At 39.9% G+C, this 25,252-nt stretch overlaps 1 protein-coding gene across 4 annotated transcripts; it reads left to right on the top strand.

Annotated features, from left to right (window-relative positions):
* Positions 1-14,361: 14,361 nt before the first annotated feature.
* gnb3b (guanine nucleotide binding protein (G protein), beta polypeptide 3b) lies at positions 14,362-24,490 on the top strand. 4 transcript variants are annotated; one of them, XM_036145522.1, is made up of 10 exons: positions 15,277-15,383; positions 15,461-15,463; positions 16,391-16,507; positions 16,856-17,001; positions 17,806-17,869; positions 18,414-18,570; positions 18,648-18,714; positions 20,724-20,925; positions 23,083-23,299; positions 23,456-24,490. In XM_036145522.1, the coding sequence occupies exons 3-10, from the start codon at positions 16,439-16,441 to the stop codon at positions 23,560-23,562; spliced, it is 1,029 nt and encodes a 342-aa protein (XP_036001415.1). In that variant the 5' UTR covers positions 15,277-15,383; positions 15,461-15,463; positions 16,391-16,438; the 3' UTR covers positions 23,563-24,490. The 4 variants fall into 4 exon arrangements, with proteins under 4 accessions (XP_012729412.2, XP_036001413.1, XP_021177957.2 ...); XM_012873958.3 differs by lacking the exons at positions 15,277-15,383; positions 15,461-15,463 and adding an exon at positions 14,362-14,522; XM_036145520.1 differs by lacking the exons at positions 15,277-15,383; positions 15,461-15,463 and adding an exon at positions 14,362-14,522 and having other exon boundaries at positions 16,394-16,507.
* Positions 24,491-25,252: the final 762 nt, after the last annotated feature.

The following is a 25,252-nucleotide window of genomic DNA, read 5'->3' on the forward strand; positions in this document are numbered from 1 at the left end:
GGTCACTGGATAACAATGAAGCACTGAGGTACTTATTAGGATTTTTCATACTGAGAAGAACTTTTGGTTTTTACCCTTATTAGAAATTGATTTTGAAAATCCACAGCATGTAGGATTTAATACTTTAATTTTTATAATACTGCTTATTAAATATCTATGAGTGTTTATTTATTGGCACAGCACATTCAAAGTTGTTTTATAGTAAAATAGGTTGGTACGTTACACTAAAAAACCCTAAATAAAAGAAAATCGTCACATTAAAAATGAATGTATTACAAATAAATCACTAAAGTGTGAGTTTTGGAAAAATAAATAATCACAGATAAATTCTTGCTCAAATAAGCTCTGGCTTTTTTAGTAAAACTCAAGTAAAGAGTGATGTTTTTGGTCCAGATTTCTCACTTTGTGCACACTCAGAAACTAAACCCTTCTCTTGAGTGCATATTTCCTGTCATGGGAGCACCAAGTAAACAGCTCTGCAATGACCGGACGAGTCCAGATGGTTCATGCTAAATTGTTTGACAGCAAATCTTAACTTTAATACAGTGCTCAATTTGTTCTTTCAGCTTGTCTTTATCCAGATCCAGTTCCTTAAATGCTCCAGCTCTGTGATGTTTAGGGATGCTTGCCAGCACTTCATTGTTGTTTCTGGCCCATTTTGTTAATGTGAAACCTCCCTCACTGCATATTTTGGTGAGATCTGTGACAAACCATTGCCTGGTTCACTGTTGCCACTGATCGGAGGCAATTGTCTACATAAAAGTTACTTTTAATGGTTTCAATAATTGCATCGCAATAATGTTTCTGGTTGTCAGCAGCAGTTTGACGCAGAGCAAAATTAGCAATGCTTGGGGATGATACAGCGCCAAAAAGGTGAACTCTCATCATGTAAACCTCAAGAGGTTTGTTAAAGGTATACTATGTAACCGGGATTGATTTTCCAGCGAGGCTCCCCCCAGAGGGCGAAAGTAAAAGTGCACTGTCGTAAAGATGCTCAGCTGTTCTTGTTTCTCCATCAAGCCAGGCGCGGTTGTTTTGAGCTTAGCAGACAGGCGAACGCAACGAAAAGTGGAAAAAACGGCAGTACAAACAATGACTAACACAGTGAAAGTATGAACATCAGGCTTCCCGCAGCGCTATCTTGGCGAGCCAGTTTTATTATTATTATTATAATTTTTTTATGTTGGCGAGACTCTACTGCCACCGCCTCGCCAAGCCGCAGCCGCCGCCGCAGCCTCGCCAGTTTTATTATTATTATTATTATTATTTTTTTTTTTTTATGTTGGCGAGACGCTACCGCCACCGCCTCGCCAAGCCGCAGCCGCCGCCGCCGCCGCCTCGCCGCCGCCGCGGTAGCGTCTCGCCAACATAAAAAAAACAAATAATAATAATAATAATAAAACTCGATATGCTTGCATGTTTATTTGACGTTAACACGCGGTTCTTTGTTGTTGCTTTCGCGCGTGCATATAGTGAATGGCAGGGCAAAAACACATGGAGTTCTCGCCGTAAAGCGAGACTTCTGTGTGTGCGGGCCGTGAGCTCTTGCAATTGCGGTATTTCCCCCACAGACCCCCAGGGCGGCCGAGAAAACCTTTGTTCGACCTGAAATGACTCATTTAATCATCCAAAACGGTATGGAACACATTCATTAACTGAAAAATGTTGCATAGTATGCCTTTAATGTTCCCTTCTGGCCACCACAGAGACCTTAGGAAATCTCTGTCCTTTTCATCCACAAAGACTTGATAAAACATTGCTTCAATGTCTGCCATTACTGCAATGGGTTCTTGGCGAAACCTTAACAATACCCCAATAAGGGTGTTTGTTAAATCAGGACCTTGGAGGAGCTGCTTGCTCAGAGAGGTTCCTTGAAACGAGGATGTACAATCAAACACCACCCTCGGTTTGCGCTTTCGCTTATGGTAAACACAATGATGCGGAATGTACCAGACATGTCCATCCTTCCTGCAAAGCTGCTCAAGTGGAACCTTTTCTGCATAGCTCTTTTTCTTTTTTCTTTTCTTTTTCTTTTTTTTTTTCTTTTTTTCCCAGTGTCCTGTCTAGCAATATGGCAATAGGAATTGATGTCTCAATCCCAGATAGAGCTCGACAGATTTTGCTTTTACAAGTGGAGCAAACAGCTTTCGCCATAGTGCTCCACTTGATTTATGCTTGTAAATAGCTTTATTGTGATTCCTGCAGGGAGAATTTCAAATTATGTGGACACTACAATGGGAGAGTAAAGGAAGAACAAGAATAGAAAAAAAAGAGAAGAGGTGAAAGAAAGAAGAGATATAAGGGAGAGAGTGATAAAACGTTCTCCGTCTGCTCCATCACCTGGAAAGAGATGCAAAAAGAACAGCACAACCAACAGACATAAAGCAACAGATACAATCGAGTAACACCTAGATGCCACTGCTAAATCATATGTATTATTATTTAAGCTGACATGTGTAAAGTAAAACCTGAAAAAAGAAAGTGAAAGAACATAAATAAATAAATAAATTATAAGCTTTCTGTATATAAGTGAACATTTAATACCTGGGACCCAGCACCTGTGGGAGTTTGTGAGAGTGCACTAGTTTAGGTGAAAATTATCCAGAAGGAAATAGCTCAATAGTGGTTGTGGAGAACCGAAGACCCACCTTCCCTGAGCACAGAGGCAGGAGTCAGGGGACCCATAACCCCGGACTCCCAAAGGGTCCCCTAAAGCAGGGCGTCCCCCCCCCCCCAAGGAAAGAGGAGAGACGACCCCGAGGAAATCCCCCAGCCACTGCAATGCCGACGGCCCCAAGAGCCGCGGGGACGAGCCCGTGGGCTCCGCCGGCAGCCAGCCCAGCTGAAGTGGTCCCGGCCATGGGCCCTGAGGGCCAGAGGCCCCAGGGGCGCCCCGCTGCGGGGGCCCCGGCCGCCCCCCGGGGGGCCAGGCCCCGTGAAGCAGCCGCCGGGAGTGGGCCAGCACCCACCCGGGAACCCGCCCCAAACCCGAGGCCCACCAATGCGGCAGAGGGCCAAGGCGCCTGCCAGCGCAGCGAAGGAGGGCAGGACGTGGGGGGATGGGCTCCGCACCTAGCGGAGACTTGAGATGTTCTTGGGAGAGGGAGCGGACCACACCCACACCTGGGGAAAAAAAAAAAAGGAAAACACATTCACACCATCCCTCCCTAGTGCCCCACTCACCACACACAGATTCACGGTCCATTGTCATGACTGTTTATTATTTTCCATGGCTCTAATGCTCGAGGATCATCAGTTCCAATGAGCATTTCCAATGTCTCCCACCTCTAGTCCTCTGGCCTCATCGGTTCCTGCAGACTTTTCCTGTCCCATTGTTCGCAGAAGTATCTCTGTTTTGCGTCCTTTCAAATTTAGCTGGTTCATCAATCTTTCGGTACAAAACGTTGCCGTGCTGCCCGGGTCGAGGAAAGCATAGGTCTGTATATATTTGTCCCCTTTTGCCACCTTAACTCGGACGGGCACAACTGCAAGTGCACATTCTCTCCCGGCGCCGGTCGCATCACCTGCTGAAACAAGAGCACTGCTTATAGGAGTTTCTTCAATCTCCGTTTGACTGTCCTGCTTTGAAACTTTTGCACTTTTAACATGGAGTACTGTTGGATGTTTCATTCGACAAATTTGACACATTAGTCTCCTCTTACAATTTTTGCTTAAATTACCTTTTAGTAGGCAACCAAAGCAATATCCATGACTTCATGTGACTCTGTTTTAAAACGCAGACAGTCAGCTAAGTGGTGTTTTCCCTGGCAGAATCCACAGTGAGGGATGATGGGACCGGGTGTGGAGTCAGGAGGTGGTGGAGACAAAACTGATTGCTTTATAGCACATCCTGTTTTCTTGGTAACTATTAATGTTGCAAAGCTACTGTTTCAACCTCTTAATAATTTTAGTTCACCTTTGCCTCTTGGGAATGTTTTTTTTTTTTTTTTTGGTTGTTGTTTGGTCTTGAAGGTCTCCAAACAAAGGATGCAAAAGCATGTTAGCATGATTTTTCACAAACATGACAAGATGCTTAAATCTGACTCTCCTGCCAGTTTTCTGTTGTATTTAATAAGCTGTGGTTCGCCATCTTTCTCGCAGTTTGTAAGGTAGTTTGGATGCTAGCAGCCTTAGGTTTGATGGGATTTCAAGTTCCTCTAAGTACTGTAAATCTTGCATTGCATTACAACATCCTCTCAAATACATTGCAAATGCATGCAGCATCTTTCCATCCTCAGCTTTAATCGCTGGCCAGTTCAAGGCTTTATCCAAATAAGCTCCAGAAACCTTTATTTCATTTCCAAAGTGCTCCTTTAATAGTTTTTTAGCTTCCCTGAAGCCTTTACTTCCTTCCATATGTAAACAACTGCGAACCAAATCTCTTGGCAAACCAGATGTAAATTGTTCTAGATAGTACAGTCTGTCTTTATCATTTTTAGTCTTGTCTTCAATTAATTGTTCAAATGCATTAACAAAAGACTGGTATTCTAATGGGTTACCATCAAACACAGAAATATTTCTCGGAGGTAACAAAGACAGATTTTGCTGGCTGACAATAAGTTCTGCTATGTCATTTTGTCTTCGAATAACAACATTCAAATTTTCATTATCAGCAGTAACGGCCACCTCTGGGTAATCTTGTGCAGTTTCAGATGCGTTATGATCATAAGTTGCAGCTTCAGTTTCACTTTCAGTGGGATTCTTATTTCGAGGTTTATTCTCTGCTGAGCTTAAACTCCTGGGAGAAGATTTACATCTCTCCAAAATGGTCCATTAAAAAGCTTTTGGTATAGCACCTAGGTGCATAAATTCCACATTGCCCTCTATGGAATGTGGTTTGATGAGAGCTATAATATTCATTTATGCCATCACCTAAAGACAGTTTCTGGTCCACCTCATCACTTTGCAAGATCTTTATTTTAGCATTTGATGCTGCAAGATCAGCTTTTAGCTCAATTTGCTCCATCTTTAACTTCAATTTTGCTTCCTCCATTTGTAAAGCATGTTTTTCTTTCAAGGCAGCAACTCGTGCCAGTGCAGCAGCCTGTTGTGCTTTGGCCTTTTTTAACTCTAAAGAGACTGAGGAAGATCTGGATGTGGAAGAAGATGACTTTGATTTCTGTGATACATTAGATATGCTGTCAGATGGTTTGATTGTTGATTGTACAATGTCTTTTTTTCCCTGTTTCAACATCTTTCAAAAAACAGTTTAGGTTAGTTATTCGAGGCTCAAACCAGTCAATAATTGCAATATATTTCCTTTTCGTCCTCTGACAAGATCTCTTGAACCAACTTATGAGCATTTTTAAACTCATCCACGGCTTCCTTAAATGCTTGTACTGAATCATTGACTGCATCAGCATTTCCTGCATCTGTCATCAAAGCCTTTATTTCATTAATCTTTCTAGTGCAGGCTCCCAATCTGCCTCTGTGCGAAAGGACACGCTCTTTTAACATATCCTTAGACGCAGGCGTGGCTTTAGGGTCCAACATTGTTAATGATCACGCAGATCCCTTTACTACTGAAGTTTTTCTACTTGATCAATTCTGGTGGCTTGCAGAAGACTCCTGGATAAGTGTTGAAATGTTTTCAGAAAAAAACTGATCAAAAGTCAAGTCCTGTTTGCTGTGGCAATAACCCAAAAAACTGAGAATTTACCCATTCAATGTTACTTATGTTCTCATTGCCGAATTAGCACTTCAAGGTCATTCATATTGTTTGTTTTCATCCTATGAATAGTATCAGACGTATTTAACAAATTCTATTAGATATGCATTTGTGTTTATTTTTTTTATGACGTCATATTAGTAAGGACTTTGTATTTGACTAAAATAAACTCTCAGATGCCGACATTCTTTGCAAGGATCAGCAATTTGAAGATTTTAATGAATTAATAAAACAACTCAAACTATGTATATTTATGTAACAGGGATTTTATAAATGTCCCACAAAAAAAAAAAGAAACGAAGTCAAAATATATTTGACCTGTTGCTGTTTCAACAATTTATCATCTTGACACAAATAAGGTAAAATTCATTGGTGCGAATTCAATGAACCAAGACCTTGTTTGTTTAAAGTTTAACCAGATCTGTTTTTGTAGAGGCAAACGTGTTACTTTTCTAATAATGTAGCTAAATCCATATCCATTATATTTATAAAGCACACACTACGCCAAAAGCCGCTGAAAATACCTGATGTTAAGAGAGACTTAAGAACGACAAGAGAAGAAGCCTAACTAATATTAATCAGCAACTTATTCCATATTTTTGCACACTGGCAGCTGAAGGTGTGATAGAGAAGCCTGGCTGATCCTAGTATAAAGTCATTCGCATTCATCTAGTCGAGTTGTGAAAAAATATGAATTATTCTCTCCAGATCACACTTCAACACAGTCTGGTTTTAGTTTGGCTACCTGAAAGAAAAATTTCTGAAGATGGAAAGAAAAAACAAAAATGTTGAAATATTTGAGTGAAATTCTTTGTTTCCAGATTTCTTGTGCTGTTTTTACAATCGGTCATTTATTTCCAGTGTTTTAAAAAGTGACTAATTTGACATTATTTTTATTTTATTTTGTTTTATTTTGTTCCTTTTATACTGCACTTTCATCCGGGCCACATTCATGCTATAATGAAGTGTAAAATAAGTAAATAAATAATGAAACTAGTCTTAGAATCATCAAATGAACACCACGAGACACAATTATTCAGATAATCATTTTCCCATAATTTCCAGCAGGTGGCAGTACAAACTGGCAGTAGATGTCAGGCCCCATCTAAAGAAGCTGTGAAGAGACGATGACAGATATCTCTCCTCAGTGGGTTTTTCATCAAATAAGTTGCAGATTTTTTCACTACAGTGAACAGTGTTTCATTAAAAAACACTATAAGCCCTTTGTTTATGCCTGTACAAACAAACTTAGGTTCATTACTCTGTGTTCTTGATTTTAAATTATCGTTTTTATCGTTTTTCAGTGAAATCATTATGTTTTTGAAAGTAGGAACTTTTGTTTAGGCTTTTCTAATCATCATAATTTTATTCTGAATGATATTTCTGAGACCGACCAAATGTTTTTATTCATATCAGAAATGTCTGAATGTTGAGAGCAAAGTGAAACCAAGGTTACATTCCTTGTTTTGCCTAAACTTGGCCAACAAAACTGATTCTGGTTCAGATTTTGATTCTGATCATGTTCTAAATACATTTCATCTAAGACGTTTACATGCCGCCTTCATGTATTAATAATAATTTTGGATTTGATTTATTTAAAATGTTTTTTACAGAACATGACATTTTAAGAGTAGGAACTTAATGCACAAGTTAAAATGTAACATCTTTTTTAAGGGAGGGGAGGGGGGGTCATGGTCACATGGTCAGGCTTATACACTGCCAGGCAAAGAACAACAGATCATCACCAAAATAAAAGGTTTCACTCTAGTATTTTCTTGGACTGTGTTTAGCTCTGATTACAGCGCCCATTCACTGTGACATTATTTTCATAAGCTTCTGCAATTCAAAAGATTTATTTCCAAGATCTTTTATTGATGATGGGAGAGACAAACCACTGTACAGAGCCTTCTCCAACACTTCCCAGAGATTCTCAATGGGGTTAAGGTCTGGACTCTGTGGTGGCCCATCCGTGTGTGAAAATGACGTCCCTGAACCAACCTTTCACAATTCGAGCCTGATGAATCCTGGCATTGTCACCTTGGAATATGCCGTGCCGTTAGGGAAGAAAATATCCATGATGGAATAACCTGGTCCTTATTCATGTAGTCAGCTGACGTCATTCTTTGGGCACATAATGTTGCTGAACCTGGACCTGACCAACCGCAGCAGCGCTCGGATCATAGCACTGCCCCCAACAGGCTTGTATGCATTTGGCACAAGGCATGATGGGTGCATCACTTCACCTGCCTTTGATAATTGTCTTTGAATTGTCTTGTAACTGAAGGATACTATTAAAAATAAACTTCCCTCATCTCTCTTCTTACCCTGATGCGCCCATCACCATGGAACAGGGTCAATCTGGACTCATCAGACCACATGACCCTCTTCCATTGCTCCAGAGGCCAATCTTTATGCTCCTGAGCAAACTTTAGCATTTTTTTTTTTTTTTTTTTTTTTGGATTAGCCTGACTCATTAGTGGTTTTCTTACGGCTACACAGCTGTTCAGTCCCAATCCCTTGAGCTCCCATCGCCTTGTGCATGTGGAAATGCTCTTCCTTTCACTATTGAACATACCGCTGAGTTCTACTGTCGTTCATCTTCTATTTGTTTTGGCCAAATGTTTAAAACAGCGATCACGGTAATTTTTTTCTGGCTACATTTCTTCCTCGAAGACGAGGGTTCCCTTCTGTCCTTTCATTTTGTAATAATGCATTGGACAAATTAAAAAATTTCCCATAACAGAAAAAAAATGTTTTTCTCATAACAGAAACTACTAATTGAATCAGCTTGGATTAAAAAACGGGTTGCCAGTTGAAAGATGATTGCCCAATTATCTAATAGTCGGTTCGTACATATTTTCTTAGCTAAATACGCGTAGCAACTTTTTTTTTTTTTTGGCAAGGCAATGTATAAAGACTAAACTACTTTATATACACCTCTCAGTAAAATGTAAAATTTTTCAGAGCAAGTTTCAGAGAAATCCCATCAAGAAGCTTCTAGCATTATTCTGTTTGAATATTTGACCTTTCTTCTTTCCAAGATGTGCCTGCACAAATCTTCAATATAGTTGAGGTGAGTCCGTTCCTAAAGTGTAATAATGTTAACCTGCTTTATCCTTCCCAAAATCAGCTGTGATAGTCGTGTGAGGAAATTGTCTGATAAGAATATCCAGATGTGTCCAAGTTTTAACCATCGGACCAAAACTGTCCACCGCAGATGAAAGAGATTGGTTTGACTGACCAGGGACCAAAACTCCTGGAACACCTGAACACCCACAAATGAAGCCAGTTTTACATCACTGTGTACACAGAGGGTGCAGACCTGGGGGAAAAAGCCCCTGCTCCAAAACTGACGGCTTCAAGCACAACTAACATTTTCAACACCACATTCCCAAGCACCCACGATGACAAGTCAAATCTTCCTAAATATTCAGACAAAAAGATGCTGATCTGTGTCAGAAAGCTAACCGATTTAAATGAGCCATTTTTTGTCAAGAGAGGTTAAATTAAATGAGCTTTTAATTAAACATTAATGGGGGGTGGGCATTTGACTGTTTGACATGAATAGAGAAGATCTGTAATAAATCCAAATGCTAGCATCCAAATCTTGTTTTTATAAATTATAGTTATAAATAATTAAAATAGCACTTTGTATTATTGGTAGAATCACAGGTTATTACAAGCCCTGAATTAATATTATATATGCTGACAATGAGCACATGCTTAGGTCTAAACAGAATGGTGTTAATTTTCTTTATGTATTTAATGTTAAGTTTAACGTTATGTACTATAAACCAATTTGTCTTCCTTTGTTTTAGGCCAAACAAAAAATAGCTGACTTAAAATGCAATTGTTTGAAAGTACATCTTCTACTGGTTAAATTGCATTTCACTTCTTTAGGGGCGTTCCGCTTATAGCTAACACAAAACCAATTTAAATCCCTCTGTGAGATCGCCATCCAGTCTTCCGTGTGACTTTGTCCTCTGCCCGTGTTCTCAAAGTGGACTAAGAGCTTCACTGAATGAAGAGGCCAAAAGGGGAGAGAGTTAGAGTGCAGGGTTTTACTCCTGAGCCTGTTACAACTGAGAGATACCAGGAAGTCAGCTAGCCCTCTTCTGTCCCACTTCATTAGGCTGGATTACAGCCTGGGTCTTACCACATGAGAGCAGGTTAGGGGAGCACCGCTGTGCTGCACTCAAACACTCAAACACTGTCACAATTAGAACAAAGAAATCTGTTTATAATGTCTTTCTGGACATTGAGCTCAGATTTATGATAAATGATAAAATGCAGCTCCGAACAGAGATGTGAGCGCTGACTTGATGGCTTGACTCAAGTCAGACTCAAGTCATAGATTTGATGACTTCAGACTTGACTTTGACTTGAATACTAATGACTTGAGCATCTTTACATGAAATGACAAAAAGAAAATGTTGATCCGCATGATTTGTTTCCTCACGTTTATGGGATGGCTCATTCTGGCCCGTTAAATCCAAGGACGTTTACTTGAGTTGAGACTTGACCACAAAGACTTTAGACTGACGTGTCACTAGGAAAGATATGACTTGGTCTTACTTCTGGCACTGACCACTTATTCACTTTGTTTTATGTTTGACATACAGTTGAGGATTAAACAATTACTTGACTTTTAACTAAATAATAAGCCTCAATGTTCCAGACTGGATGCAGGACACATTTCCATCTAGGAAAGGTCTCACTGAAGGCAAAGCAGCCATCATTTTCATCCTCCACTCATCCAAACGATGCTAAGATATAATTTCTTATGTCTGGTAAAACAGAGGGTAAGCAACTTTGCCCACCCAAAAGGGAATGAAATTTTCATCAATGGCTTTGAGAGACCCAAAACCAATTCAGTACGGAATCAGCTGAGAGAGGACTGTTTACATAAAACTGTTTTCCTGTGGATGTCAAATGCAAAGATGTGTTTTCACCCAAACTGTTCGATTTTCTTTAATTCACCAAAATGATTTGGGACGTCTGACCTTCCAGCTAGAAAAGCACGTCTGTAAATTCGTTTTGTTGCTGTTTTTAAATTTTTTCTGTTGCAAATGCTTTACCTGTAAAGGTAAACGTTGGGTGGCTGCCTCTAGTGTTCATCTTACTGACATTTTAATGGAAAAGAAAAATAAGTGCAATGTTTTTTCCTTGTGAATTTCAAAACAGAACCAATAGAGACATATGTGTAATCTGTGTGACAGTGTCATTTCCCATAGTATGATAAAGTTTGCTTGTTTGTAGGCTTATCCAGAACCAGAAAAGCATAAGATCCATGCAAAAGATGGCTTTCTGAGTCCAGATGGACTGGCGGGTCAACACAGAAACAAAAGGGATAGCTTTCCATGGACAAGCTTAAACCTTGAGGTCATTTTAGAATCACATTAATACAAATGTTTCTGGACCGAAGGGGAAAGAAAGAGAAGAGCCATACACGTTCAACAACAATGGGCAAACATTTTAGAAGAAGATAGCTTTATTGACAGTTTTATTTCCTTTTTAAAATGCAAGATATGCAACAACAACAACAACAAAAAAGAAGTTGAAAAAACATGAGCGTATACAAATTAAATAATTACTTTCAACCTGTTAGTCCAATCGGCGCCCATGAAGGTGAGGACGTTTAATCTAATATCAAAGGACCCAGATTACACCTGATGCTGATAGAGAAGCGTGTGTGTGTGGGAAGTGCTCGTTAAGAGAGAGTTTAGTGTGACTTGCAGCAGGTTTTATTTTTAGACCGCGTCACGTGAGCCCGAGCAGAGAGATAAACATTTCACAAGTGTTTTAACGTCTTAGGCAGACATGGAGCCAGCTGGAACACTTTCAAGAGAACACAATAAGGCTCAAATGATGATGCGCATACAAGTGTCCTGGCACGGAAAGTACCGTGCCCCTCCCTACAGACTTCTTCTGAGCTCTCAAACCAATGGAAGACAAAATATAGTTTTCAAAAAAATGATTACGCTGAAAAAAAATTAATAAATAATAGCCCTATGTAAAAGTAAAATCCCCAAATTGTTTAACTATGACAAACCTGCGATAAGCTTTACCAGCCACACCTTGATTACAACCCGACCTGCAGATCAAATGAAAATGAACAGAAATAAACCCTGTCTGACAACAAGACGTGGGCTAAAAGATTATGCCCCTTTTGAGAGAAATGACTATTAAATTATTTTAAATCAGTTCTGTTTATTTATGTTCAATTCACAGCACATGCCGTCTCAAGGCCTTTCGCAAAGTCGTTTCAGTTCAATGATGCAGACAGATCGGTTGAAACGTTTTCCATCTAAGGAAATCATTGCATGTTGTTGTTAACTTTGCAGCAATCCCTCATACCAAGCATGCATGTAGCGACAGTGGAGAGGAAAACCCACCTTCAACAGGGAGAACCCTCCAGCAGAACCAGAATCAGTGTGAACGCCTATCTGCCAACACTGAGTGGGGGGGTTTGAGGTTTGCAAAATGTCCAAATTATCAGTAATATGGCTTTGTTTCAACTTTTTTTTTTTTCAAAATCTGTTTCCATGCACTTCCTGGGTGTTTGATATAGTTACCTTTAAACTGTGTGACTTGGATTAATTGTTTGGGGGTCCTTATCCACAAGCTCCTCGCAACAGGTTGCTGAACTTTTGGCCCATTCCTCCTGTTTACAGGCTACCTTGCGTACACACATTTTTAGCTTCATTATCACAGTTTTCAATATATCAACAATATTATTATTATTTCCCTCTGATTTCGTCTATGTTATGAAGTGCACCAGAAGCTTAGAAATTAAAAACCACACACACACATTGATTAATGAGCTGCCATCCCTGTACTTCAGGGAAGCCTATGGTGTCCCAAGGCTTGTCAATTTCTTTTTTTTTTCTTTTTTTATTCAGTATCATAAGATCTCATTACAAGACTTTAAAAATGAAAGTCCTAGTCCCTGGGAGTATTTCCAAAACTGTATTCTTAGTTTATTTGATGGACTTTTTGGAGCGATGGCTTCTTCTTGTCTGAGTAACTTTTCAGCTGATGTCATTTTTGGACTCATCTTATTGTGAATAAAGGTTCTCTCTTAAACCAGCTTCAACCAGCATCCTCACTAGGTCTTTTTCTCTTGTTCCGGGAATAAGATATCGCACCTAAACACGTTAATTCCCAGGGACACAGAACTGGGTCACTTGAAAGATTTAGATTTTAGTAACATTCTTTTTCAGCTGAGACTTTGTATAAAATCTACAATGAAACACTGTCCTTCCCAAAATACATAATATTAACTAATATTGTGATTAAATGTTGGAGTGGCCAAAAGGACTGGTGTTCATTTAGAGTTTATTTTCTCAATAAACCCTCTGATTGTTCAGGGAATAACTTTAACCTGCTCTTAGATTTGTTTTTGTTTTTTTGGTTCCTTTTTAGCTTTACATAGCTGAACGAATGAGCACTGTATCTAGACTCGTTGGTAGGGAACCATACGTTGTGTGAACATTTCTGCCTCCAGAAATAAAGCTCTGGTGAACGATGCGCCAGGCTCACCGCCCTGACCTCCATCCCTCCACTTTAATGAAGCGAGGCGATCTAATTACCATTAGGTGCTCCTCCTCCTCCTCCTCCTCTAAATTCACCCACCCAGATTTCCTGGAAGAAAGAGAGCAAATCCTCCTGACGTTGCCGGTCAGATTACGAGATGTCAAAGGGGTAGACCAAACAGGATCATCTGTGATACCAGACCCAAAACCTACTCCACTTCATATCAGAACATGGCGGTACCCCTCCTCCTCACTGTTTGCTCTCCTGCCTTTACATTAGATGTTTGTTTTTTTCCTAGTCCAGGTCACCTGGGAGCGCTGATACACGAGGAGCAACGCGGACAGTGTCTGATTTCATATCTTGTCTTCACAGGGCCTCCTCAGTTCCTCAAAGAGAACGCCAGAACATTATATGGCGCAGGCACGACGCCACAACTGACTCTTGATCCACCTTTCTTCCCTACCTTTGCGAGTCAAGTGTGACGCACGTTTAGCCCGACCCGTTCTAATTCCCTAACGAGATTGCTCGTCCCCGGATATCTCCCAAAACCCTGATTAACCAGGCTCAGCTCATTAGCTCTGCCAAACCAATTCGCCCCTTGTCAACCTCCGCTCCTCACCGACCGCCCCGTGCTCATGGAAAACGGGGTCTGCAACAAAAAGGACCACAAGTGTCTGCGTCGACCTGGTGGCTAAAGTAATAAAAAGCTTTTTCCATGATGCCCCTTTAGTTTTGTGTTGTTTCAATTGATTTTATCTACTATAAACCAATTTGTCTTCCTTTTTGAATCGCGTATATGTTTGGGAAAACAACTAATTTCTTAATTCCCATGCAAGCCCCATTTGTCTGAGGTTGTCACATCTCCATCTACCTTTTCCCCCTTAACTCGCCGCCTTCCTTTGGTTTATCACCTGCTTTTGTCACTTGACCCCATAACCTCTTTTTTTTTTTCCCATACAACCAGTTTACCTGTTGCTCCGTGCCACGTTCCCTCCCCCTGTTTCTCTCAGTCTCTCTCCTTCCCTCGCTGTTTCCATCTTTGCGCTTTATCCCTTCATCCCTTATCTCCTTCATCCCCTCCAATCCTCATCTGTTCTTCGCCCGTGGAGGAAGGGCAAGGAGAAAGAGAGAGTTTTTTTTCTTCTTCGCAGGTGGAGCCAGATCAGCAGTCTTGCGTCGGGTAGAGCATCAGAGGAAGCCAGCGAGGCCGGCTGCGCAACCCGGGGACTGTGGAACCTGAAGGAACTCACAGGGGAGCTCGGAGCCAGAGGTGACGGGGACCAGGAGGCGTCCAGCAGCAGGAGACAAGGTCCTAACCGTGAGTGGGGAAGGTCCCGTTTCTGCTTAGATGTCTTCAGCTGCTGCTGAAGGGAGCTTTTTTTTTTTTTTTAGGTTTGAAGTCCAGGAAAGAGAGTTTTGTTCACCCTGGAGACGTTGGCAAACTGTGGCGGGCTTACGATGCCGCTGCATTCCGCGAGTTTCCGAGATTTCACGAGAGAAAGTTGTTGCCGGTTCTCGACGAAGAGTCTCTTCATCATCTTCATCCGGGCCACCGTGTCAGTGGCTTCAAGCTAGCAAGAGAAAATCTGCTTGCATCCCGTGACTGCTTTCATTTTGACATTGATCTTTGGGTTGCAAACAAGTAGGGAAAGAAGACCTTAGTCTCAGGTGAAGCGGCCGTAACTAGTGGGACCTTAAGGCCAACAGATTCCTGCCCTGACTTTTCTTCTGCAAGAGTTTGCGTCTTTCCGAGATCATTTTTTCTGGTTTTGCGTGTTTTCAGTTAAAGGAGTAGCTTCACTTGAGATATTCCTTAAATGTGGTCATCTGCTGGATCCTAAATAGTCGCCTCGTCAGTGTGTTGGTCATGATTTTGACTCTGAACGAACAACTTATTTCTTTATTATCTTCCACATCACCTCGCTCTTTCAGTGATCCCAAGGTAAATAGTATTAATCGGATGAGAGGAGATTTGGCCGTAAAGCCTCCCTTAAGATCTTCTCCCGGGATTTAAAGCCCTGCAGCAAACCCACCCCAGGAACCCCCTCAGCGGCGGCGCCACTGCATTTTCTGTCTTCCCATCTTTCTCTCTGCGTCCTGTCACAGGTTCAGCCTCCTGCATGTGCAGCAAAACCAACTCATGTCCATGATAGACATGTTTCGTTACTATTGTGCTCGGGTCCGCAGGACAATAGCTATGGATGTTTTTTTTTTTTAAACCCAATCTCTTTATTTTTTTGCTCATTATTTTTGCAGACAGTATATAATCTGCCGTTGTTCTGTTCATTATGACTAGCATGCAGTGTGCAGGTTGTGCTTCTTGCACTCTAAGCAGCAGGATCATTCATTCCAATCAAACTGGGAATCAATGCAAACAGCTTTTCCTGTCGGAAAATTAAAAATACCATGTCGATATTCCTCATCCTGAGGACTTGTGTGGCCTTGAAGGTTGGCCTCGTTGGTTTGCAAGCAGATTCTTGGCATGAAGTTTGTCAGACGTCAGCATCCCATTACAGCGTATTAGAGTCATACCCTATGCCTATGCCTATGCCTTGCCTGCACGCAAGGCTTTTAAGAAAGTATATTTGATGTCGGCTTCATAAAACTTGAAAGATTTTTAACTTTTCATATGTGGCTTGACAGTAGCGGCTGAGAACCTCATATGTACCGTTGTTACTGATTTCTTGAAGCAAGAGATAAACTGCTTTGTTCAACAGTTAAAGGTAGTGAGCGCAAAACAGGACTGAAAACGCAGCAGAAGTACTTCTTTAAAAACTTTTTCTCCCTCCTAACATTGTGTCCAGAAAAGTATTTCTTTGTCATCTCTTACATATCCCCCTTCTTCACCTCTTTCTTCGTTTCTTTCTCTGCGTACCTGACTCTGATCTGTCGGCATTACAACATCAGTTTTGGATTACATCTGTAAGCAGGAACTGATCTTTGCGGGGCATTTGATGATGCAACAGAAACCAAGCGCTCTAGTTAGATAAATCGGGTTCACGGACTTTGTGTCCCTGAGAGTAATTTAATGCTTCGTCAGCTGGCCGGAAGTGTATTTATCTCAGAAAAGAAACAGTGGCATAATGAACCCCCGGGGAAAACGTGTTTATTTTACACGATGCCCTTTTGTTTTTGACATTTCCTCCGTAACTTACCGTTCCTTTTGTGTTCTCCATGCTGCAGCAGAAGGATTGTTTCATTTCCCATCAGTAACATCCTCCAGCGACTGTCATCATGGCATCTGAGAAAGCTGAAATGGATGCGCTGAAAAAGGAGTGCGATGGTCTCCGTGCTCAGATTGAGGTGAGCATTTCCTGCATGGGACAAACCACTTCCTGTAGAAACCCTTTAAAACCTGCAAAAAGAACTGGCACCTTTGTCAGGGTGTTTCTAGGAGGTCTTGTTTTCATTACATTCTTTAACCATCAAAAGAAAGATTGTGTTTTATAACCCTTTCCTAAACTATTTATGAATAATTTGCTTGAATAATTTGCTTGAATAAACATGACCTTAAGCCTTAAAGTATGAGATGTGTAACAAAAGTAACACAATATACCAAGATTACATATATTTACATAGCATTGACTGATGATGCATTTTGTCTCCTTTTCTTTTCTCACGGACGCATGTACTCCCGCATGCGGCCACCAGGCGGCGCGGAAGGCCGCGAACGACACCACCATGACAGCAGCGGCCAGCGGGGTGGCCCCTGTGGGCCGCGTCCAGCTAAAGCTCAGGAAGACACTCAAGGGCCACCTGGCCAAGATCTATGCCATGCACTGGTCAGCAGATTCAAGGTAACGCGATGGGGAATCACAACGTTTTATTAAGTGATTTGTTCTTAATATGGTTTAACTTGTTCTATATTCTGTAAAGCCAAAATTAGAATTTGATCGTTTTCCCTAAGAAAATGTATATTTAATTAAGTTTTCCCAGATTTCTGTCTTGTTTCATTATTTACTTTAATAAATAAGGCTGAGCATGATCAACTTAAATGCCAGCATCTTATTTATAAGTTATTCTATTTGGTAACAATGAACTTAACTCTATTTATCATGCCTAATCTCTGTGTTATAAATTCATATACAAAATGTCAAAAATATATATAGCTAGAGGGTGAAACATAAATTGCTCCTTAAGACTGTCTCCTAGAAAATGAAATTATATAAAAAAAAGTATTGTAAAAGAAAACAAAAAAAGACTATTTTTGTTTTCTTTTACTTTTCCTCTAGTTAACCTTTATGTGGTACTTAATATCAAGTTTGCAATTGCTTTCAGATTCAGACACACGTTGAAATATTGTTGATAATAATATATAAAACGTAGGTTATTTATCATTAAATAAATAACATGTTAAAGATGTAAAAACATTCAGGCTCTGGTGGAATCTCATATACTCTGGTAAAAATCAACCATCCATGTTATTAATCATTGGAGGGTCACAGGAAAATCAAAACCAATGCACTACTATTGTTGTATAGTTTGCTGGCATCGCATGGAAAATATGATGATTTTATAAATTTCTGAACATAAACTGTTAGCTGTTAGTACGTTTTAAAAGGGCACCTGTACTAATATTGTCAGTTTTATTCCTCTCTAAGGCAAATGGTCAGTGCATCACAGGATGGCAAGCTTCTCGTCTGGGACACCTTCACTGGGAACAAGGTAGGGTGACGTCCAATATCAAGTGTGAACCATGTTCTTGCAGGAATCACAATATCTTTTCTACGAGTTAACTTTAAAAATAATAATTAATAAATAATAACTGGCCCAATTACTTTTGTGCTTTGTTTCACATTCTCATAAACTGGGTTAGGTATGAATTTAATTTAAAAATAGACACAGATATAAGCATCACCAGAAGCCATTAAACAGCTGATGGAGTCCTAAATACTTGGGTAAATTTAAAGGTTCCAGTTAAATTTAAAATTTAGATGTTTTCCTTTTTTAACTGGTCAGTTGCAATTTCCTTACAAGATCTTTCTTTTCCCATTAAGCTCTTACAGAAATGATTAGTTAAGGAAACTTTGTGATTGACAGTAACAACTATTATTGATAGAAACCAGTGAATGGAGGACAAATTAACCAGAGCAAATAAAATAAAAACAGTTTTACATTAAATATGATCAAGTTAACATAATTAGAGAAGTCATCAGTTTAGAGAGTAAATTAAAAATCAATCAACTCAACGGCCGAATTTCTCTCCCAGTTGGTTGCCGTCCCTCTGAAGTCTGCTTGGGTGATGAGTGTCGCCTTCGCTCCTTCTGGTAACCTGGTGGCCAGCGGTGGTCTGGACAACATCTGCACGGTCTACAACATTAAAGCTGCCAGCCCCAAGACCCTCAGGGAGCTGGATGCACACACAGGTAAGGCCCAACCAGGTCTGCCCCCTGAAAGGTTTCAGTGTGGCATCCTTTAAATGAAAACGTTGTCTTTCACGCAGGCTACCTGTCTTGCTGCCGTTTCCTCAGTGATAGTGAGATCCTGACAGCCTCAGGTGACACCACCTGGTAAGTGGAAAATGGACATATTCAGAACCTCTTTGAGGGCTTCCAATATAACAGGTGGTGAACACTTTACTCAGGATTTGTAATTTCATTGTGAGCATTTAAAAGACCAAAAAAAAAACATGGAGAGGACGGGTATCTTTTAGTGAACTGGCCACCCACATTATCAATCTGGGACTGCTCCCATCGTATCCATTTGGGGAAAGGAGGGACGTTTAGCAGAACTTCCTGAGCTGATTAGATGAAACCACACCTAGTGCCCGCCTACCAAAGGTTGGTTTTAGCCAATCACGGCATCAAATGAAAATGTAAGCACCAGGCGGCATGAGAAACCACAACAAGTTTACACTGGTCAAGATGAAATTACGGATTCTGATCAAACAGATGTGACGCCAGCAGCTACCAATGCTTCCTCCTCAGCTGCCATGTTTATGTTGGTTCGGCTGAGGGCTCTTGCACAGTCACAGCTGTACGTCCCGCCTTAAGCCACAATGCTGCAACGTGATTGGCCCGAACCGTTATTGGTTCGGTCAGAAACGGTTGGAGTGGGAGCGGTACCAGAGGGATTCTTGTGTGTTTGTCAGAGGTGGGTTGAGTGGCCAAAAGTTGTACTCAAGTAGGAGTAGCGCTACTTCAACATATTTATACTCAAGTAAAAGTAAAAAGTAGTCAGCCAGGAAATTACTCAAGTAAGAGTAAAAAAGTATTTGGTAAGTAGGCCAGTTGAGTACAGAGTAACTAATTATAACAGCTTGTGATTTAATATTTAAAAATTACGTAATCAGATAGACAAAAATATATGGTTATGTGCAAATTATGGTATTTTGAAAGACAAAAATGAAAGAATATGCAAATAATATGATTAAGCTTGGAAACAATACTTACAGCAGTTAATGTATGTACAGTATGTTAGAACAGTGCAAATTACTTCAAATGACAATATCTGCTGTTTACTGTACGTTCATCTGACTTTTAAATGGCTAAAAAGATCAGAAGATAGAAAATAACATTAAAACATCAAAACTTTTGTACAAATAAAAAGTTGCACTTTATTATAAACTCTAGGTTTTTATCTCTCATGTCCGTTTTTAGTTAAAACAAATCAGGTATTTTTTGATGAAGTTACTCACAGTACGTAGAGTAGCCAGAAATTTTACTCAAGTAACAGTAGCTATAGATGAGTAATAATATGACTCAAGTAAAAGTAAAAACTACAGTGCAGTAAAACTACTCCTAAAAGTACATTTTGGTCAGAAAGTTACGCAAGTAAAAGTAACTGAGTAAATGTAACTAGTTACGACCCACTTCTGGTGTTTATGAACGCACAAACACCGTGAGCACACAGCTTGCAGGCGAGGTTAATCTTTTTGCAGATCAGTCTAAAGAAGGGGGGCCAGACTGTGGCCTGTGGTCCAATTGTTTCCCGTGGGCTGATTTTGTGCTGCCCCATTTTTATTCTATTTTTTTTATTCCTGGGTTGTTGTTTTTTTGTTTTTTTTTTATCCTCAAATACTTTCGACTTCAAGAATTAATCCCACGTGACAGAAAATGTGGACGCTAATGGTCCAGACTGAAATCAAGGATATCTCTAATATTTCCAATTCATATGTGTTTAAAAATAAATGGTAATCTTCTCAGTCAGTGTTTGAGTTCATTCGCCAAAGTCACAACTTTTGTAGTCAGTGTCACAATGAAAACAATCTTTATATACTTTTTATATATTTGTTGATTTTTTTTTACACTTACCTGGAAATTTAAAGCCTGTTGCAATCAAATTATTATACTTTACATTGATGCCTTTAATTAGATTATTTTTAGTTTATTTTAATCTATTATCATGGTAAGGGTGCGGCTGGGCCATTGGCAATACTTTGTGATGCCTCTAATTATTCTGTGTTGTGTCATTAGTTCTAGTTTTTGACTGCTTTAGTGTTTCATACGACTTTATCATTTGTGATTTTAAAAAACATTCCATGTGCCACCACTGCTGACATTGTTCTGTTTTTTTTTAGCGTCCTGTGGGACCTGGAGACGGGCAAGCAGAAGATGGTCTACACCAACCACATCGGGGACTGCATGTCGCTGGCCCTCTCCCCTGACATGAACACCTTCATCTCAGGAGCCTGCGACTCTCTGGCCAAGCTGTGGGACCTGAGGGAAGGAAACTGCAAGCAGACCTTCTCCGGACACACCAGCGACATCAACGCCATTTCTGTGAGGACGCTAAATCAAGCCTCCACACACACAACATAAACACTGTCAGAATTGGATGATAGATTCTAGAGGGACAGAAAGATGAGAGGAAAGATTATAAGACGTTTAGAACAGCAGTTTGTTTCGACAGGTAAGCATAGAAAACAAAAAGCCAAGGACCGTTTTCCAGGAGGGAACCGGAGGTTGAGATTTTGACTCCTGTGAAAAGTGATTTTAACTATGCAACATTTTTTTGACACACTTAAATGTTACAAGTCAGTCAAAATTGTTAATTTCAGACAAAACTAAGCAAGTACTAAGTACAAAAAAAGGTTTTTAAATAATTATTTTACCTATTAACGGGGAAAAACATGCAAATCATCATGATCTTATGGGAAAATAGGAATACTGACTTTGTTTAATTATAAATAAACTGTGATTAACAAAATTATTTTGGGATTTTTACAAGAATCAAGAAATCACTTCTATAGAACCTTCAATAGACAATAAGAGCTGAAAGATCTAAAAATCTACGATCCCCAGTTCAAAGGAAAAAAGATATGTGAGACCATGTCATTGATATCTAGCTCTTTAAAAAAGGTTATAAAGTTGTTTCTAAGGGCTGGGGACACCAAAAATTGCATCCATGGGTGAGGTGCATGTCAAAAACCACTGCTGACACATGTCGGCAATATCCAAGACTTTTGGAAATCCAATATTTGATTGGGACAAAAAATGGATATTTGTGGAAAATGTTTTTCCCCATTACATCTGGTGCAAAACTAACACAGCAACTCAGAAAAACTGTATTTTTTTAATTATTAAACCTTTATTTGAGCAGGAAAGTCACAATTGAGATTAACGGTCTCTTTTTCACGGGCAACCTGGCAAAAATAAATAAATAACTAAAAACAAATTACTGTTAATGTTACAAAACATTACGTGTAAAACATCTCATGTAAATAGCCTCCACACAGACTATTTTCTAAAAAATTAAAAATGTTAAATGTTACATCAGACAGAATTAAAAAACACTGATAACTGAAAGAAGTCATCTCTAAGACCATCAATCTAGCTTTAAAAACACTGAGGGAGATCAAGCAGCAGGATCTTTTGCAGAGTCTTCCATGCTGTGGGGGCTAGGTAGGCAAAAGCTTTTTTTTTTCCAAGTTCAGTGCGAGCATTCGGGGCAGAGAGCTAGTACCGGTATCGGTAGCATCATATTGACAGTCACATGTGGTGCTAAGTTGATGATGATGGTCTCGAGCTACTAGACGTAATCGATGGAACCACAAATTCGTCTTCCTACCAAAAAATCCTGAAGGAGGACATCCGGCCATCACTTTGTGACCTTAATCTCAGTTAAACTTGAGTTATTTAGAAGGACAGTGATTTGACCCACAACAGCAAGCCCATCTCTACATGGCAATCAACAAATAAAGGTTTTAGAGTGGCCTCGTCAAAGACTGGACTTAAATTAGATGCTGTGATGAATGGAAATGGGCCATTCATGGTTGAAAGAAAACTCCTTCATTTTGCTGAATGTTCTGGCATGACGAGTGGGCCAACAGCCGTGGGATAGACTCATCAGCAGTTCTTATAAATTAGGGCTGGGTATCATCCAGGATGAGCCGATTCGATAGAATTCTCGATATAGCTCTGATTGATTTGATCTGTCTCCAACATCGATATTTATTACTTTCAAATTAATGCTCAAAGTCATTCAATCAACAGAACCAGCCAAATATTAATGTTCAATTTATTGAACACTGATATATTAACAGAAAAATAAAGTGCATTTGGTTCAATGCATTTAACGAATCAAAGAAACCAAAATTGTGCCCAAACGTCTGATTTTAGGGACGAAGGAGTTTCTAAAATCATATCGGCCATTCCACAAATTCGTCTCACTTGCATTTCTTCACTGTGAACAGTAATGGCGTGCTGTAATAACGCCCCCTAGCGGTTGGGAGGTATATCTATAATGAGAGACAGAATAGCGATATTAAATCGTTTTTAAAAATATCGATATTAATCTTTGTATCTATTTTTATGCACAGCCCTAATAAAAATGCTTTACAGCAGTCGTTGCTGCCAGGTGTAACACAGCCGGTTATTTTCCTTTAACACCCTAAACTTTGCCGTCCTTTCTTTAAACACACACTCTTCCACTTTCAGTTCTTCCCCAGTGGAAATGCCATCATCACGGGATCTGACGACTGCTCCTGCAAGATGTACGACCTGCGTGCCGACCAGGAGGTGATGGACTACACGGACACCACCCTTAACGCCGGCGTCACGTCTCTGGCCCTCTCCAACTCCGGACGCCTTATCTTTGCAGGCTATGACGACTTTAACTGCCACATCTGGGACTCGCTGAAGGGAGAGAAAGTCGGTGAGTGCTCCTAATGTCAGTCAGTGTTGGTATTAAATGTGGTTTTGGGGTTGTGTTAACTCAGATTTTTGCAAACAAACAAAACAAATGTGGGGTTAATGCTCTGTTATTTCCCATTTTTTTTAAATTGATGTCCATTCCCCCGATTTTCTCCAGGTGTGCTCTCCGGCCATGACAACAGGGTGAGCTGCACCGGCGTCCCGGCTGATGGAATGGGCGTCTGCACAGGATCCTGGGACAGCTTCCTCAAACTGTGGAACTGAGGCATTTCAGTGGGAGGACCACACTTCGGGAAGAAAGGAGGAGGAGCAGAAACGAGGAGGAAAGAATTAGGGAATCGAGGAGAAGAGGAGATATTATGAGAATAGGGAGGATGGATGAATTAAAAAAAAAGGCCTCCTCTTCCTATCTTCCTCTCTTCTTCCTCAATAATTTATGCAAAACATGAGCGGCTGCAAATGATGTTTAAATGGCATCAGGGAAACAAGGCACAACGCATCCTGCTGCCAGAAGGGCTTTGTTGTTTTAAATAACAAAAACACATTTTTAAAAATAGCTCATTAATCTAAATGTTACCAGAGCCGGAACAGGAAAGCTCTGACGCAGAACCGCATAGAGTTGTTTTTTTGACAATAAAAGGAGAACAAATGCATAAGCACTGAAAACAAAGTTATAGAATAACATGTTTTATTTTTGTTCCTGAGCTCATTAAGCTGTAAAAAGCCTTGAACTCACATAGATGAAAAACTGATGTATAAATTCCTTTACACCCGATAGTGTAACAACTAGAACGGAGTTGATGTACAGTGTCTTTTATTTTATTATTTTTTTTCTTCATTCTATGATTCTTTTTCTGTCAGGCTACACAAACTGTGTAAATATATTACAAAAAGTAATCGTTGCTCCCCTCCTTGGAACAGAGCGGCTTTGAGGCAGGTGTGGAGTTACACTTTGGGGGTTGTGAGGTACCCAGAAGAAGAAGGTTTCAGTCGGGAAGCCGGCTGGTAGACTGAGCTGCCGGGCAGCGCTCTAAAATGAAAATATTCTGTAAAAACACATACATTTTATTTAACCCCCCTCAGCTCAGCTGAATTCTGTAGTTTGTGTACAACTACACAACTCCAATGTAAAAAAAAAAGGCAAAAATGTTTCTTGAAAATCTTTCTAATAAATAGTTCTGCATTAACGTTATGTTAGAGTTTGAGTGTCTTCATTCCCAAACTGACTTTGATACGTAGCACCTTGCAGCACCTTGCATAAGGGAACGATTTCCACATCAGATTCACAAACTTTGATGCATATAAATATGTAATTTTGGTAAACCAAACACAAAGCAGCTTATAACTGATGTGCATTAAAAAGACAAAGTTTTCTGAAAATGTTCACAGATAAAAAGTTGGAAAGTATGGTGTGCATTTCTATTCAGAATATATATATATATATATATATATATATATATATATATATATATATATATATATATATATATATATATATATATATATATATATATATATATATATATATATATATATAATTGAACTTTATTTATATATAGTTACACTAAACATAAGGGGAAAAAAATATTTCTTAGGTTCATTCTTGATAAACTGAAAATATTCCAAACAAGAAGGTCCTGGATTCAAATCCCAGCTTGATGTCTTTCTGCATGGAGTTTGCATGTTCTCCCTGTGCATGCATGGATTCTCTCCAGGTACGTCATAAGGATGAATATATCCATCCGTCATCATATTCATCCATACATCCAATGGACGGATGGATGGATGGATGAAAATAGTCCAGTCATGCACCCGACTCTCACGTCGTTATTTTACTGCCATCTTGTGGCTAGTTGTGGTAAAGCCTTTGTGAGAGGTCAGGAGTTCCTGATCGAGACAATCTCAGCTTTGGGGCAGGAGCCACACACACTGCTCCAGAAAATAGTAAAGTAAC

Source organism: Fundulus heteroclitus, chromosome 13 (assembly GCF_011125445.2).
Source record: "Fundulus heteroclitus isolate FHET01 chromosome 13, MU-UCD_Fhet_4.1, whole genome shotgun sequence".
In the NCBI taxonomy this organism is placed as follows: domain Eukaryota; kingdom Metazoa; phylum Chordata; class Actinopteri; order Cyprinodontiformes; family Fundulidae; genus Fundulus; species Fundulus heteroclitus.